Source organism: Arvicola amphibius, chromosome 9, assembly GCF_903992535.2.
Source record: "Arvicola amphibius chromosome 9, mArvAmp1.2, whole genome shotgun sequence".
NCBI classification, from domain to species: domain Eukaryota; kingdom Metazoa; phylum Chordata; class Mammalia; order Rodentia; family Cricetidae; genus Arvicola; species Arvicola amphibius.
In genome coordinates, this window is record NC_052055.2 from 90,304,492 (window position 1) to 90,320,390 (window position 15,899).

General features: G+C 48.7%; 1 protein-coding gene across 1 annotated transcript in view; it reads left to right on the forward strand.

The window, feature by feature from the left end:
• Arhgef4 (Rho guanine nucleotide exchange factor 4) overlaps nucleotides 1-15,899 on the forward strand; it is an 84,000-nt gene that overhangs the window by 12,063 nt on the left and 56,038 nt on the right. The window contains exon 2 of the mRNA XM_038341946.1: nucleotides 3,106-3,232. Within this exon, the coding sequence (XP_038197874.1) occupies nucleotides 3,106-3,232 (127 nt within the window). The remainder of the gene's footprint in view (nucleotides 1-3,105; nucleotides 3,233-15,899) is intronic.

Below are 15,899 nucleotides of genomic sequence, written 5' to 3' on the forward strand. Positions count from 1 at the left end.
GAGTTTCAGGACAGCCAGGGCTACAAGGAGAAATTCTGCCTCGAAAATATTTTTTCTTGTTTTCCATGGGTATATAAAAAGGACAATAAACATTTTATCGGTAGACAGGAAGGAAGGAAGGAAGGACAGTAGTACCTGGCATGTGCTCTTTAAGGGCTTCGGTGACAGCAGCTAGCCTGATGTTACTAGCTCAGAACTTCACCTCCTCTTCTCCGTTTATCCTGGTTACCTCATACCCAGCTACAAGCCCAGATGAATCTTCCTGTGTTCTAGACTTGGTCATTTTAGCTCTTCTTTTAAACCCTAGCCTCTGTTCTCACTGCAACATTTGTGAGCAGCCTGTAGTTGCACCAGAGGCTTGTCCCCACCCTCCCTGCATAGAGCAAGCTTCTACCCACCAGCATAGTTGGACTGCTGTGAGGATCCTCTTGTGGGGTGCAGGTAGCTGAACTCTCATCGTATAGCTAGCTCTCTGAGCCTCTTATAGAGATCCTAATTCATCCAAGATGACTCCACTCTGCTAACCTAGTCACCTTCCAACAGCTCTGCTCCTTGAACCAGCATAGTGGGGCATCAGAACTTCAGCAGATCAATTCTGAAGAGACAACATCACATCAGCTTGTACCTGGGATGTGGACCAGGATTAGAATTGAAGTTCAGTTTTGCATTCATTGACTCAGTGGTACTTCTGGTTTATCCACATAGATGAGTCTAGAAAGCTCAGGATCTGTGAGACTAAAATGAAGGGAATGAGCATCGCTGATGCTGGAGATGAAATACCCTCTGGGAGTCCATTTTTCAAGCAAGAGAGGAAGTGGAACCTAGAGAAATGCCCCTGAGACTCAATTATAAAGGCAGTTGTTAGCCTGCCCTCCAGGAAGAGTTCATCATCAGTAGAGTGGTAATTGCTTTGTGTTTGACTGCTCTCTAGCTGCTTTCAAAAGTCTTTGTCTTTAGTTTTCAAAGCTGCTTATTTAAGGGCTGAAGAAATGGCTCAGTGGTTAAAAGCACTGGCTGCTCTTGCAGAGGACCTAGGTTTGGTTCCCAGCCACCCATCTAAGGCAGCTCACAACTGTCTGTAACTTCAGTTCTAGGCCATCCAATGCGCTCTTCTGAATTACTCAGATATCTGCAAGCATATAAGTTCCCACAGGCGCGCGCGCGCGCACACACACACACACACACACAAACATATATACATGCACACACACAAAATCATAAATCAATAAATCTCCAAAACTGTTTGTTTACAGTGCTCCTTGGAACAGACAGGCTGGTATTTCTTATTTGAACTTTTCTGAGCCCTGTTGTTTGTATGTCAATATCTTTTATCCCATCTGGGAAGACTTTAACTATTATTTCTCTCTCTCTCTCTCTCTCTCTCTCTCTCTCTCTCTCTCTCTCTCTCTCTCTCTCTCTCTCTCTCTCTCTCTCTCTCTCTCTGTGTGTGTGTGTGTGTGTGTTTACCATATGTTCTTATTACTCTATTTTTATTGAAAATAGTTATTTTACAATGTATTCTGATCATGGTCTCCCCTGCCTTGTCTCCTCCAGCTTCTCCCCAATCCCATGCCTTCTTTCTCTCTCTCCTAAGAGAACATGTAGATGTAAAAGACAAACAACCAAGGATAAAACAAAAGGAACTAACAACAAACAAAAACTAAGAAAGCATAAGAAATGCACCCAAACACCCCCCCCAAAAGAAACCTTCAAAATGGAAACCATAATATACAAAAAGCCAGCAAAGTTAAAAAAAAAAAAAAAAAGCCCAAACATATTTATATTTGGGGATATGGGTTACCTCACTTAGATGATTCTTTTTTTTCTAGTTCTATTAATTTACCTGGGAATTTCATGTTTTTTTAAAAAGCTGAGTGATATTTCATTGTGTGAATGTACTACATTTTCCTTATCTATTCACCCACTGACAGATATCTAGGCTATTCCTAATCTGGCTGTTCTGAATAGAGCGTCACTGACCATGGATGAGCAAGTATCTCTGCAGTGGGATGGAGAGTTCTTTGGGTAGATGCCCAAGAGTCGTATATCTGGGTCTTGAGGTAGATCTATTCCCAGCCTCCTGAGGGACCGCCACAGTGATTTTTATGGCGTTAGCTATTAGCTCTTGACAGATTTCGGCATCAGGCTTTTTCATTTTTCATTCTCCTCTAGGACCTCTCTGACCAAATGCCTGATAAAAAGCAATTTCAGGGAGAAGAATTTGTTTCAACTTAAGAATTGGAGAAGAAATTCACTACAGAGAAGGAGACATGGCAACATGCATTTTAGGTCATAGTGTGCCCACAGTGAAGAAGCAGAGAGAAATAAAGGCTTAGCTTGCTTTCCTCATTTTAACTCAGAATGGGGCCCCAAGCCATAGGATGGCTGCATTTCGGGTGGTTCTTCCCACCTCAACAAATCCGACCTAGACAGCCCTGCACAGACATGCCCAGAAATCTGTCTCCAAGGTGGTTCTAGATCCTGTCAAGTTGGCAGTCAATATCGCAAGTCCTATGCTAGGGGACTCTGGCCTTATTCTGGTAACTGACCCAGTTAAGTTCAGACCACATGCTTTTGCTGGCCTTAACTGGCTGTTTATGTCAGACCAGGTCTGCAGGCGCCTGCAATGGCACTGAGACACCCACTGAGCCGTCTCACCGGCCTTACGAATTGCATTTTATTAAACTTCCTTCCAAGCAATAAGTTTTTAGTAAATTAACATTTTGGGGGGAAAACTACAAGGCTTTCTGGCTGCCCAGCCTGCAGGGGTGGTGCCTGAAGCCTCCTCTGCAGACCTTACCCCACACAGTGCCTGAAGCCTCCTTCTGCAGACCTCACATAGTGCCTGAAGCCTCCTCTGCAGACCTAACTCCACAGTTAGTGGCAATCGGTCCCACCAGGGCTTGCAGACCTCACACTCTGCAGACTCTGGGAGTCGCCTCCCTCATGGATTTTGGTATAAACCATGCCTCCTGGGGTTGTGTGCACTTTGGCTGTGGATGCTGCCCCGGAAAGAGTCTGGGCAAATAGAGAAGTTAAGAGTGGGCACTAATAGCCTGTGGTCTGTTTCTTCATTTGCCTTCTGTCTCTTGCCTCCTACCCCAGTGCTGGAAGAAGACACTCTCCACCTCGCCGAAGTCTCTGCACCTCCCTAGGAAAAGCCACCTGCTCTCCCAGAGTGCCCCAGTGGGACTGGACTGCACAGGCTGGCCGGAGCCCATGCCCGATACTGGTGAGCTTTATGTCTCTTTTGTTACATCTATCCCTGGGTGTGATGTCAAGGACGGGGTGAGTGCTATGTCTACTTGTCAGGGAGAAGCAGCCCAAAGGTGACAGGGATTAACAGTTGTCCCACCCCTCAACTATCAAGGACTTCCTGGTACCCAAAGAAGGGGCATGGTCAGCACTGGGCAGGTGCTATGCTTGAGTCTCCAGGCCTGGCTCTGAAAGGTCTCAGGTTTGATCTCGAGGACACTGATTTGTTCTTTCGGGTAAGAAATATATTCAAAGAGTAATTAACATCAGGGAAAACGAGCATAGTGGGGGCTGTGAGGAGAGCTCAAGCCTATGAGGCAGAGCGAGGGTCCCTTCTCACAGGCCTCAGAGGAAGCGAGTATTCCATTGCCATGTGGTGGTTGAGCATCTGCAGTAAATGTTGTAGAGAAAACAGCAACGTAGTTTGCGGTCTCAGATCTAGCCAGCGGTGCCTCCCTTCCTTGAGTTTTACCTTGGAGGGCCTCTTGGTTCCCTTCCCAAAACTAAACAGCATCATATTATATATTCGTTCACAAAAGGGCTGAATCATGCAGAGGGGCAGAGGGCCCCAAATGAGCCAGACGTGACCTCTTCCAGCACAGGTGCCATTTTCTGGAGGTGGGTGGGGGGTGGCGCTGAGATGCTCCCAGGTGCCTGACAGATAGATGATTTAGAGACTGTATTCCTAAGCAGGTGTGTGTTATGTATGTGCAATCAAGAACATTCAGCTAGCTGCCAGGGAGGCAGGTTTGTAAGACGGGTCAACCAGGGCAAAGCCCTAAACAGAGTTCACACACACACACACACACACACACACACACTTGAAAAAAACACATTCCCTTTTGCCAGGTGTGGTGGGGCAGGGGGCTCCCAGGCTGTTAGTCAAGGCCATTGAGGGTGAGGGGTGGTCCACCCTAAAAGTAGCATTGCCTCAACAGGCCTGGGTCTTGAGCTCACAATCCAGAGCTCACAATCCAATGTGTGCATGCTGGTCCCTGGTCCCTGGCAAGGTTTGGGCTTTCTGTCAGCAAAGGGGCCTGCTGAGACTGGAGACACAAACTAACAACAAACAAAGTTACAAGAAAGCATCTGCTATCTGCTGAAATAATGGCTTTCAAGGAAAAGCCATTTTCTCCTATGGTCCCTCTGTTAAGTGATGGGATCACTTAGAAAACTGTGGAACTGGTGGGGGGGGGGAGGGTTGGGATATGGAGACGGTCAGTTAGTAAAGTACTCAAGTGCAGACCTGAGTTTGATCCCCAGAACCCAGATGAAAAGCCTGATGTGCTTGCACACATGTGTAATCCCTACAACAGGGAGGCAGAAACAGTGGGGCCCACTGGCCAGCCAGCCTAGCCTGCCTGGTGAGCCCTAAGCCAATGAAAAAAAGTAAACCTGTCCAGATGCATTTGAAAATCAACTGAAAAGCCAGGAACAGGAGAAAATTCTTAAGCTCCAGGAGAGCACAGGAACGTATCTAAGAAAGGGAGAGACGAGACTTACAAGTCCTGTGAGGACAGATAAGACCAGGGAAAAGGGAAAAAGGAGATGAAGCAAATTCTCCCACCAGAACCGAGAAGGGAAAAGATCAAAAGTTTAAATGTGAGTGGTTTGGAAGGCAGAAAAGCAAGAACTGGAGCAGCAATAATTGAGGGAAGAAAAGGAAGCGTAGCTAAGCTAAATACTGAGATCCAAGGCTCTCCCACATTAACTGGAAGACAAGGTGGCTGGAACTATCACGAACCTTTGTGACAACGGAGATAGGGAGAATTGGGGTGTGTCTCTAGATTCTCACCAACAGAAAGTGTAGCCAGCTCGAACTCTGGTTACAAATCATCACCATTGCTGTCATCTTCATTATGATGATTATTTTTAATTGATTTTATGTGTATGGTTGTGTTGCCCCATGTATGTATTCTGTAAACCATGTGTGTGCCCTGTCCTGTGCTCCTGGAGGCCAGAAGAGGGTATTGGATTGGGAGTCCAGAGACAATTGTGAGCTGCCCTGTGGGTGCTGGGAACCAAACCTGGGTTCTTTAGAAGAGCATCTAGTGCTCTTAACCGCTGAGCCATCTCTCCAACCTTGACAATTATGCTTTTGGTGCGTGCTCAAGGTAGGGGGACCCACGTTAGAGCGGCTTTAATTCTGCACAAATTTATCTGCCAATGATTTCAAACAATGCTCTGAAATACCTGTCAATTGTGAAGGTTTCAGGTTATAGGAAGGGGGATGAGCTCAAGGGTCAGGGCCAGCTTTGACAATGGATCGTCTGATGAGAAAAGCTGTTCTTTCTCACAGCTGTCTCTCCAAAAATCTTCATGCGCATGCATGTGTGTGTGTGCATGTGCACATCTAATGCACGTGGATGTGGGTATGAAAGCACATCCAGGTGGACATCAACCTTGAGTATTGTTCCTTTGTCCGCTGTCCACCTTGTATTTAAAGACCGGCGCTCTCATGGGGAACTGGTACTCACCGCTGAAGTAAGGCTGGCTGGTCAGTAAGCCCCCAGGGTTCTGCCTGTCACTGCCTCCCTCGTTCTGAGACTTCACACACACGCCTGATGCCCAGCTTTCTCTATGGGCTGGGGATTGAACTCAGGTCCTCTCACTTGCACAGTGAGCACTTTCTTAACTGCCACCTCAATGGCCTTAGTAGGTGAAACTCTGCCACTTGCTTATCCTTCTCCACCACTGGATTCTTGGCCAGTAGCAAATACAACAATAATTTAAAAAATGAGTAGGAGTATCTATACTCATATCTGACATAGTGGGCATCAAACTGAAAGTAGTAGTCAGAAGGGGGACACAGGTCATCATCATAAATGACGAGAGGATCAATCCATCACAATGATATAACAATTGTTAAGTACGCATACACACAGCACATTGGTACAGTCAGTATTATAAATGTCATTATACACAAATGTCTAAAATATATCCAGATACAATCCCCATAGCTAATCAATATCCACCTCTCACCAATCAATGAACCATCCAGACAAAAAGGTCAGCTAAGAACCTTCAGAATGACTCTGCACCACAGGTCACATGACTTTAGAAGACACCCACAGCATGTTCCCTCCCACATCTGCAGCGTGCACGTTCTTCTCAGCAGCCAGTGGAGCTTTCTTGCAGGTTAGACTCCTTATTGAGTCTCCTTGTAAATTCATTGTTTGTACTTAACCCAGAAGCTCCATGTGGTTCTGTTAACACTGCTTCTGTTTGACCATCGGTGTGACACAACACTGTCTTTTGTTAACTCTGGTTTCCTTTGGCTCTGTAGACAGACTTACAATGGCTGCATGGTTTTTGTTGTTGGTGGTGGTGGTGGTGGTTTTGGCTTTTGTTTTTCCTGACAAATGAAATGTGACCACTCTTACATGAAGTATCAGTGGTCTGGGTGCCTCATCCTCAGTAGGGTCACATGTTCCTGTTCCTTCACATGTTATTTGTTGTTGTTGTTGTTGGAAACAGAGTATTTTGAGAAGTGTATTGTAACAATAATGAGCACTGCTCTCTGACTAGACCTGATATTGTCATTTCCCTTGCTTAATAACCAGATGATTGTTTTAGGGACTTTTTTTCACTTTCTGCAGCAAGAAGCCTCTCATAGGCTCAGGAGGTGCTGTTCTCATGTGCCCAGTTACCAGATGACAGTGGCTTTGCTGGGGCTTTCTCCTCCCTCTTCTCAGACTTGACCAAATTATTAAACTGTGCTAAGTGGCAGCTGGCTGCTTTATTATTTTCAGTATTGCTCCTGAAAGACAAATACCATTTAAGTAATCCAATCAAACTCTGGTTTGTAAGAATGTGTTCTCAGATTAAGATTTGGTGGTCTAGGCGCGGACCATTTTAGCTGTCTTTATCTGATTCCCTCTAGTAGGGTTAGTTTAGGCCAACTCATTGCATCCTTGAATCCCCTCTCCCGGACCCGTTCCCTTCACAAAACCTCAACTGTTCTTGAAGGCACCTTTAGGCTTATACTTCTCCATGCTCTGTTACAGATGTGACCAGTCCCTTTGGGAAGAAGCATGGCGCTGTTATGTAGCACTGCTCTCTGACTAGACCTGATATTGTCATTTCCCTTGCTTAACCCAGCTTTTCCCCCTCAGGCAGAAAAATCTTGGAGCCAGAAATGCCACAGACTCCACCTCCCTTACTGAGTTGTCAACTGATATTCTTGAATTTGTTTTCTTTATTTCTGTTGCCTGACTGCCACTCCAGAGGCTGTAAAGGTGTTTATAGGTTACTCTCGCTTGCTGCCCTGAAATTGGCTCCAGTCTCCTGCTGCTTTTACAGCCTGTTTAGTGAGGGTCTCCGAGGAGATAAACTGGATGGAACGCTTGTCACATCTTGTCTAAGTCCATGCCTTCAACTTCTTGTCATAGCCCAGCAGCTGTGCTTTGGGCTGCACACAGTAGGTTCACAGTAACACTTGCCTGTGGTGGCAATGGTATTCCAGTGTCTGGGAATCCTCCAAGGGGAAAAGAAGAGAAATAATAGTTACACAATGGTCCAAGTAAGGGTGGGGAGCCTTGGGCCAATTCTGTCGCTCCCTGGGAACATGACCTTTGCTTATTCCACACTCTTCCCTGGGAAAATGACCTTTGCTTATTCCCCATTTCATTTAAATTTAATTGTAACACATGGATAATAATAGTACATGTTAGGTAATATTGTGGACATTCTGTGGAACATGCCTAATATGTTTATTAAGTGCCAGGCAATATTTCGGGTGTTGCACATTTAAGATGGGTTACTCTTTTATTCTGTGACAAAGTGCCCGGTGAGGAACAGCTCACGAAGAGCTTGTTTGGATCACGGTTCAAGAGTGTGCAGTCCATCACTGTGGGGAGGGCATGGCGGCCGCAGTGTAAGGCAGCTGGGCACAGTGCATCCAGTCAGGAAACGGAGAGCAATGATGGCTGGTGCTCAGGCTGTATTCTCCTCTTTATTCAGTCCAGGACTCTAGCTCATGGAATGGTGTCATCAGGGTTTAGAGTGTTGCCCACCTCTATTAACCTAATCTTACAGAACCCCCTCAGAAATGTTCAGAGTCTTGTTTCCATGATGATTTTCATCAAGCTGACAATCATCATGAACTATCTATCACACGTCATCCCAGTTTAGTTCCACAGCTATCCTGTGAGATCTGGATAGATGCTCTTCCAGAGGTCCCGAGTTCAATTCCCACCAACCACAAGGTGGCTCACAACCATCTGTTATGAGATTTAGCTCCCTGTTCTGGCCTGCAGGCATACATGCAGGCAGAAAACTGTATACATAATAAACCTAAAAATAGAGAAGATAAAAGAAAACATGTTTGTTGTCCAGAAAGTTAAACAATCTACCCAAGGTTAAGGCTAGGGTAGATCCAGACTGAAGTCAAGATTGCTTCTTTCTGACCAGCACTGTTGCGGAAACCAACACATGGGGTTAATTTGAGAGAGATCAGACAGAAATGATCTTTAGGCTCAGACCGGTTCTGACCTCTTCTGTTTCCACATGGAGCCACCGACTCGTCACCTTTCACCTCATCAAGCCGCATTAACCCTTCTGTGCTGCTGTGCTTTCTGATCAATGACGTCACTGTTGATTCAGACACATATATACACATATGAATGTATTCACTGCATGAATAAACACACACTATGCACGTGCTTCATTGAAAAATTTGTAGACCTACTATGTTGATAGCAAGGGACTTTCCCATTCACCTAATACTGTCAGAAATGAAGCCTATAAGCTTGACAGATGTCAAAGGGTTCATCAGACTTTCAGTAATTACTTAACATGGCAGGCAACCGAAGCAGGGCAGGGTTTATTTTTACTTTCAGTGTCAGAGACTTCAATCCTTGGCTGCTCAAATTCTGGGTGGGAGGCAGAACATCATGGTGGCACATACATGTGGAGGATGACACCAGTGGACATGAAGCAGGAAAGGACCGGAGGCTCCCTAGGCATTCAAAGGCCCCTCACAGTGACCTACATCCCTCTGGCAAGGCTGTGCCTCCTAAAGATCCCATAACCTCCCAGACAGTACCACCAGATGGGGCATCATTCAGACCATAGCAGCAGGCTTGTGGAATCTGCCCACAGTGGGGCAGCAGCATCCTATGCTCCCTTAGATCCTGGAATAGGAAGCCCTGATATAAATGGCCATCATGGCTGTGGTCTTGGAAATAAACAGCTTCTTGCCCATGCAGGAGCTTTCACCTCCAGGGCCATCCATCCTTCTCCATAGTACAGCAGAGACCGGTTACCTGACTGAAATCCACTGAAGTCTCAGGAAGGCCTGAAATGGCACTGGAGTCGCTGTAGGCATGTGGTGTTCACTAGCTTACATAGCTGCTGCCACCCAGCATGCAACCCTGCACCACACACTCAGAGTACATGTCAGTCTCCTTCAAGTCTTAGCTTAAAACAGAAAACAACCTTATCCTGCCTACCTGGCCCTTTTGCTCAGCTCCAGGCCCCATTCATCCCTCCATAGCTGCCTGTGGAACATGGAGCCTGTGGCCAGTGTAAAACACACTCTGGGAACACTACTGGGCAAGGTGGCATATCCTCACATCAGAAAAGGGATAAACAGGAGATGGCGATCCAGTGGGAGCAAGTTCTGAAAAGGGATAATTTTCATCTAGCTGAAGGAGATGTACCAAGATGTGAAAGCCGAGAGGGAACCAATACCATAGACTGCAGAGAAAAGAGCGACTCGGGTCCAGTTTGTGCAAAAAGCCCAGAGGCAAAGAGAATGAGCAAGGTAGCTACTGTGGCTGGAGCAGAGAGAGTAGGGGACAAAGGTGGTGGGGATGAGGCAGGGTGGTACAGCAATCGGTACAGCCATAGCATATAGGCCTTCAGGCTCATCTGGGGTGTAAGAAGTGCTGGAAGAAACTGGTACAGGAGAATGATTTGATGTGGTTTATATTCTCAAGCACCCTCTGGCAGCTCTGTGGTCAGCCTGAAACTGCCTTCCAGACACAGCAGAGTAATGGACAAACAACCAACCTTCATCTTGGAGGAGGAGCTGAAAGCCTTGTGCACAGAGGGCAACATGGAGGGAGTATGACTCATGCCGACAGAGGGTCCTTGTATATTTCTTCAGAGGACAACCTAGGAGAACACAGATGGTTGACCCCCTGTGCAGACAGGCTGAACTGGCGAAGCAGGATAAGGGAGCAGCTGCTCTTCCCAAGGTCAAAGAAAGAAAGGAGGCAGTGTCTGAAATTAGGGGAGCCTGGGTATAAAGGGACCAGGAAGTGCACACGCTCCTCCTACATCCCCCAAACTAGCAAAAATAGACCCGGGACGGTGGCTAAGACACCCTCCAATGTCCATCAAGTAAAATCCAACACCAGTATCGTTCAGAGCTGGTAACTGACTTAGAACCCTGGAGGCTGTCACCGTGGGTCCAGGGCATAGGGACTGGGCTCTACGAACATACAAGGTTCCTGGTGGTGTGGCGCAAAGAACACATACCCGTCGGGGATGGAGGTGGCCGCAAGAAGTAAGGCTTCAGATGCAAGGACAAGAGCCTGCTCTTCTGCCTTGCCTGGTGTCGTCCTTGCCTGAAATGTCTGTAGAACTTTAGAGTGGATCTAGTTCCCCAAAACAAAGAATGCTATTGCTGAGAGGGTGGGGAGGAGAGAGAGGAAGAAGGGGGGGGGGGACAGTAGCTATGATCAACCTCTACCCCACTTCTCAATTTCCAGGGAGGGCAGTAAGGTGGTTCCCGCCATCTTGCCTCTGATTTCATAATTAGTTGTCGCTCTGAAGGCTGCTCATCCTCCAGGCATACTCCAAGAACTCACACAAGGCCCCCAGAGTGTCTGAGAAAATGCATCTGACTTCCTTCTCGGAAAGGACAAGTAACCCCCTGGCTCCTTGTCACCTGCCATCGCCATCACCAGTTTTGTCTGTCACTGGACTTCGCTCCAGCGATGTCAAACTGTTTGACATGAATTGTGACACTATTTGAAAGGGTGGGTTAGTGTCACCACTGCTGTCAGGAGGGTCGCGGCCACCACTCACCCGTGTACGAGGGCGCACCTAGCGGGCGCGTCCCCTAGCCAGTGTGCGCTGCTGTGGGGCCCCAGGTGCCATCTAGGGCTGCGGGGCCCCTTGACGACACCTCGCAGGAACAGTGCTAGCCTTGGCGAAGCGAGCTGCTCTCGCTTGCCCACACCCTAGCAGGGTGCCGCCTCCTCCCCCCGACGCCAGAGCGCATATGCTGGTGGCCGTGGTGAGGACCCAGGGCGGCCCGGGGCCCGCGTCCGCGTCCCAGGTCTGCGTGCGCGCGGGCGAGAGCGCGCCGCCCGGCCGGCCGGCGACCCGCAGCGGGGCCCGCGCGCTCTGCGCCCTGCCGGGTGGCTGCCCTGCAGCACCCACACGGGGTCCTGCGCCCTCACCGGGGTCGGGCCCGGAGCCTGCTCACCAGAGCCCCACGATGTCGGGCGGCCCGGAGCTACGGCCGTGCGGCGGGGATGCTGCCCGGGACCCCGCCGGCCTGTGGCTGGAGCTCGGGCCCGCATGCCCTGGGGCGCCGCGTTGCCCTAGCGAATCGAGCGGTCCTACCAGTGGGGACCTGGGCACCAGCAGCGGCAGCAGCAGCACGGGGCTCTCCCCCGGTTCGGACTCGGACAGCAGCGGTGTGGTGTGCGGCGGCCGCGCTGGGGGCATGCGCGGGGCCCCGTCGCGCTCCCGGAGCCTGGAGAGCCTGCGCTCGGCCTCCGCGGGTAAGGGCGCCTCCTGCTCTCCCGCACCCTCTGGCCTCGCCGCAGCCTCCCCTCGCCCTTCTCAGCTTTCCCCTTCCATCTCCTGACCCCCACCTTCCCACGGCTTTGCCCCTTTGCCGCCTTTCGCTTATGGCTGCCCGACCACCTGTCCCTTCTCTAACCAGTTTCTAGCAGGGGGCTCCTTGTTTGCCACGTCCCTGCTGCAGCTGCCAAGAGGGATTCTTAAGGTGAGGCTGGAAGTTGGTTCGTCTAGACCCCTTTTTGTACACCAAGTGTCTGACTCTCTGTAGCCTCTTGCCCCTTTTCCGTGTGGCCAGCCACCCGCCAGGGAGTGTGTGGGTCCCAGTCTCAGATGGAGCCGCCCGGCCAGGTGCACCCTGGGCGCTCTGAAACAAGAGTGAAGTTTCTCCAGATGGGATTTTCTGGCGTCCCCCTGTCCTGTGTGCCCCCTAGTGCTCCCGGTGTACCCGAAAGGCAGAATTCTGGGAATCAACAGGAAAGAAGAGTTTGGACCTCAGGAGTGAGAAAGTCCAGAACGATTTCATGGATGATGATCATCTGTCTTAGGTTAATTGTCAGTTTCCTTACCTTTCAGCGTCTGAGCACTCAACAGTGAGCGCTGTGGAGGAAGACAGTTGCTGTTGAGAAATCAGGGAGGAAGCGTGCCCGTTATTCCTTGTGCGGTGGCGGCGGTGGCACTCTGCCTGAGAACGCTGCTGGCCCCACCCAGGTGTAGGCATGAGACTGAAGTGTGCATCGAAGCCAGAGAGGAGCCAAAGGGTCTGTGTGGAGCAGCAGGGCCCCCTTCTCCCACTCCCACCCCTCCTCCAGGACAGCAAGGGCTGTGTTGAGGAACAGAATCAAAGTCGCTCTCGCAGAGTGGTTAGACTGTGAGGGAGGGACGCGAACCTCGTTCTGTAGGTTCTGTAGCTAGTCGATGGAAGGATGTACAGACCTTTGTTTTTTAGTACTCCACGACTCTCATCTGTGCGCTCCCGAAACAGACACATGACGTTCAGCAAAGTCTCATATCCCAACTGTTGGTGTGTTGGGCTACAAGTTTCACACTTTCCACTGTGGTGACTTCCTCAGAAGCTCTCTGTCCTCTTGAGCTTAAATAGAACCTATTTTGAGAGTACCAAGGCAGATAATAACCTAAGAGAGATTTTAAACAGTTTGGCAAACAGCCCTTTCCCTGTCTTTATCCCAAAGCATACCGTGTCTTTTGGAGTTGGAAGGCATACCTCTCCGGCTTCGAGAACAGCAAACCCAGCCCAGAGTCTCTTTTTTGATGACCCAATGATTCTGGCTCCCTGAGATCCCTTCCCTTTTCTGTCTCAGGCATATGTAAACCAGTAAGGCAGAATGGGGTGACAGACGGCAGGGTGTGTTAGGCATCCTGATATCTGAGGAGCCCCAAGTCCAGTCAAGAGCACTGACACAAGATTCTGAGTCTCAGACACAGTGATGCCATCTCCCTGAAGGTCAGGAGAAGAGGGGCATGAGGTAAACCATGACTCAGGGCCACTTCTTGAGAGGTTCCGAGCTGTCCTGTAATATGTAACAGCAGCGTAAAAAGCCACGCTGTGCTTTAGGGTTGGTTGAGACTCAGAAGCAAGTGCCAGATGCCCTCCATGGCACAGGATCAGTGAGGTGCCTGGAAAGGTGTTGCTAGATATATAAAGACAGCATCCTTCGGCAGCATCCAGAGGCCCTGGGGAAGGAGGTTCGAGTCACTTTCACATCCTTCCTGCCCCTCTTCCTTCTTCCACTCCCTATTCCTTGCTGTGGTGGTAAAACCTCGCCTGACCTGGGATGGGTGCTAAAATTAGAAGGTCCTTCTATGTACGCTGTGGATTTGTATGAAACATCGACACCATCACGGTTTCTCCTCCAGATTCCTAGGCAGAACTTCCCCAGATCCCGGAGACAGTCACAGAACTCAGTGAATTAATTCTCTTCCCGCCTACGGTGTGCAGCTACCTACCTATGTGCCATCCTTGGGAAGAACTGAGAAAAAAAGCCCTTCAGTCATTCTCTGTAGGTTTTCATTTCAGATGAAGAGATCTGCTTGGGAGGAAGGCTGCTAGGGAGAAGCCCTTGATGGGAGAAGGAGAGAGGAATTAGCCTGATTCAAGCCCTGCACAGGGTCAGAGAATGGCAGGGACTTGCTGTCTGAACTGTTTCGCGCCTGGATTGATGTGATGTGAAGGGTCTCCACTGGGTGTGGCACAGGCTCAGTAGGCACATTGGAATAGTGGTTTTGGCAGCTCACACATTCTCCATGGTTATGAATTCAGCCATTACAACAAAACAGAACTTAAAATCACAGTCTGTATTTACGTCTCAAGTGAGGAGAAAAGAAATACAGTATCAGGATGGAGGAGACAGGCAGAAAAGATGGAGGGGTTAACCTGTGTGTGTGTGTGTGTGTGTGTGTGTGTGATGACTTTGATTAGGGTTATTTATAGGATCATGGGTACAGGGTTATGGGCCCCTTACCAGTGACTACAGCTCTGAAAAAAAAGGTCTGACTTTCTCCCCTTTGGGATTTTTTTCCCCATTGGGTGCAGGGCAACATCACGGTTTACCTTGAGCAAGACCTGGTTGGTGGTGGTTTCAGACTAAGCAGAGGAATCCACTTTGCCCCCTACTATAATTAACATTGACCTGGCCTGGTTCCTTCAGTATGACTTTGGTCACCGGGTTTCTGTAGAATCAAACGTAGAGAAAAATAATGAATGGATTATAAATGATTTTAAGATTAAAATCAAATGTCTGAGGCTATGTTAATAACTGTCTGTGTCGCTGTGACAGCATACTGGTTAGAAGCAACCTAAAGATGTATTCGGGTTTGTGGTGACAGACAGATGTCCTGGTAGGAAAGTTATCAGAGTTCATGGCAGTGAAGTGTGTCCAAAGCCTCTTCTTATCACAACCAGCTAGGAAGCAAGCCAGCAGGCTGCATACAGTGGCTGGATATACAATCCAGTGGCTTGGTATAATCCAGAATAGCTCTATAAGTCACTGACTTGAGTGTCCAAACCATGAGCCTTCACGGGACATTTCACTTTCAAACTGCCACAAACCTTTCCAACTAAACTCTGTGAAGCCCCATGACTGAGATCAGAAGTGTCCTTTTGAGCTAGACACTCCCATGGAGCTGGTATTTGTTGCATGTTGTTTTCTATCTGGTTGTATGACCAGTGCCTGCCTACTAATTGAACATATTATCTTTTAAGAAAGACAATTGCCAGCAAGGAATTCTTAGCAGATCCTTAGATTAATTATAAGGACTGGGGTGTTGCTCAGTGGTAGTGTTTACCTAACATGCATGAAGGTCTGGGGTTGATCCCCAGTACCACGAGTGTGGTGGGTTTGAGGTCAACCTGTGTTATGTAAGACTCTGTCTCAAAGAGAAAGAACACCTACCACACACAATTATATTATCGCTAAGTGGTTCCCAGAAAGACCTATACAAATAGTACTAGGGCCTGCACTAGTGAGTGCAGATAGCATTAGTGATGAGAGCAGCAACTTTAGGGCCTTCTTGTTTCTAAAGCTTTAAGTGTTGGATGTAGACACTTTCCACTGAAACATCCCCAATCTTCCTGTGCAGAGTCCCTGAGAAACATCTGAGAAAAGAGTGTGGATTAGAGGGTGGGATTTCCACCACCCTTTCTGCCTTCCTCCTCTCACCTCCCCTATGCCACCCCTAGCCCAGTGGGAGCTTCCAGAGCTCTCAGCTTTCTCTTCACTGTCCCTGGGCCTTGGCTTTTCATTCCTGTGCTGTATGTATCATCTGATAAGCATAGTTCTCAGTCGGGGCTGGGCAGGTTGACGGCTCACTTCCAGAGCTTTTGCCCGGTCTGGGTGGTGTGATTTTTTTTTTTTTTCTGCAGA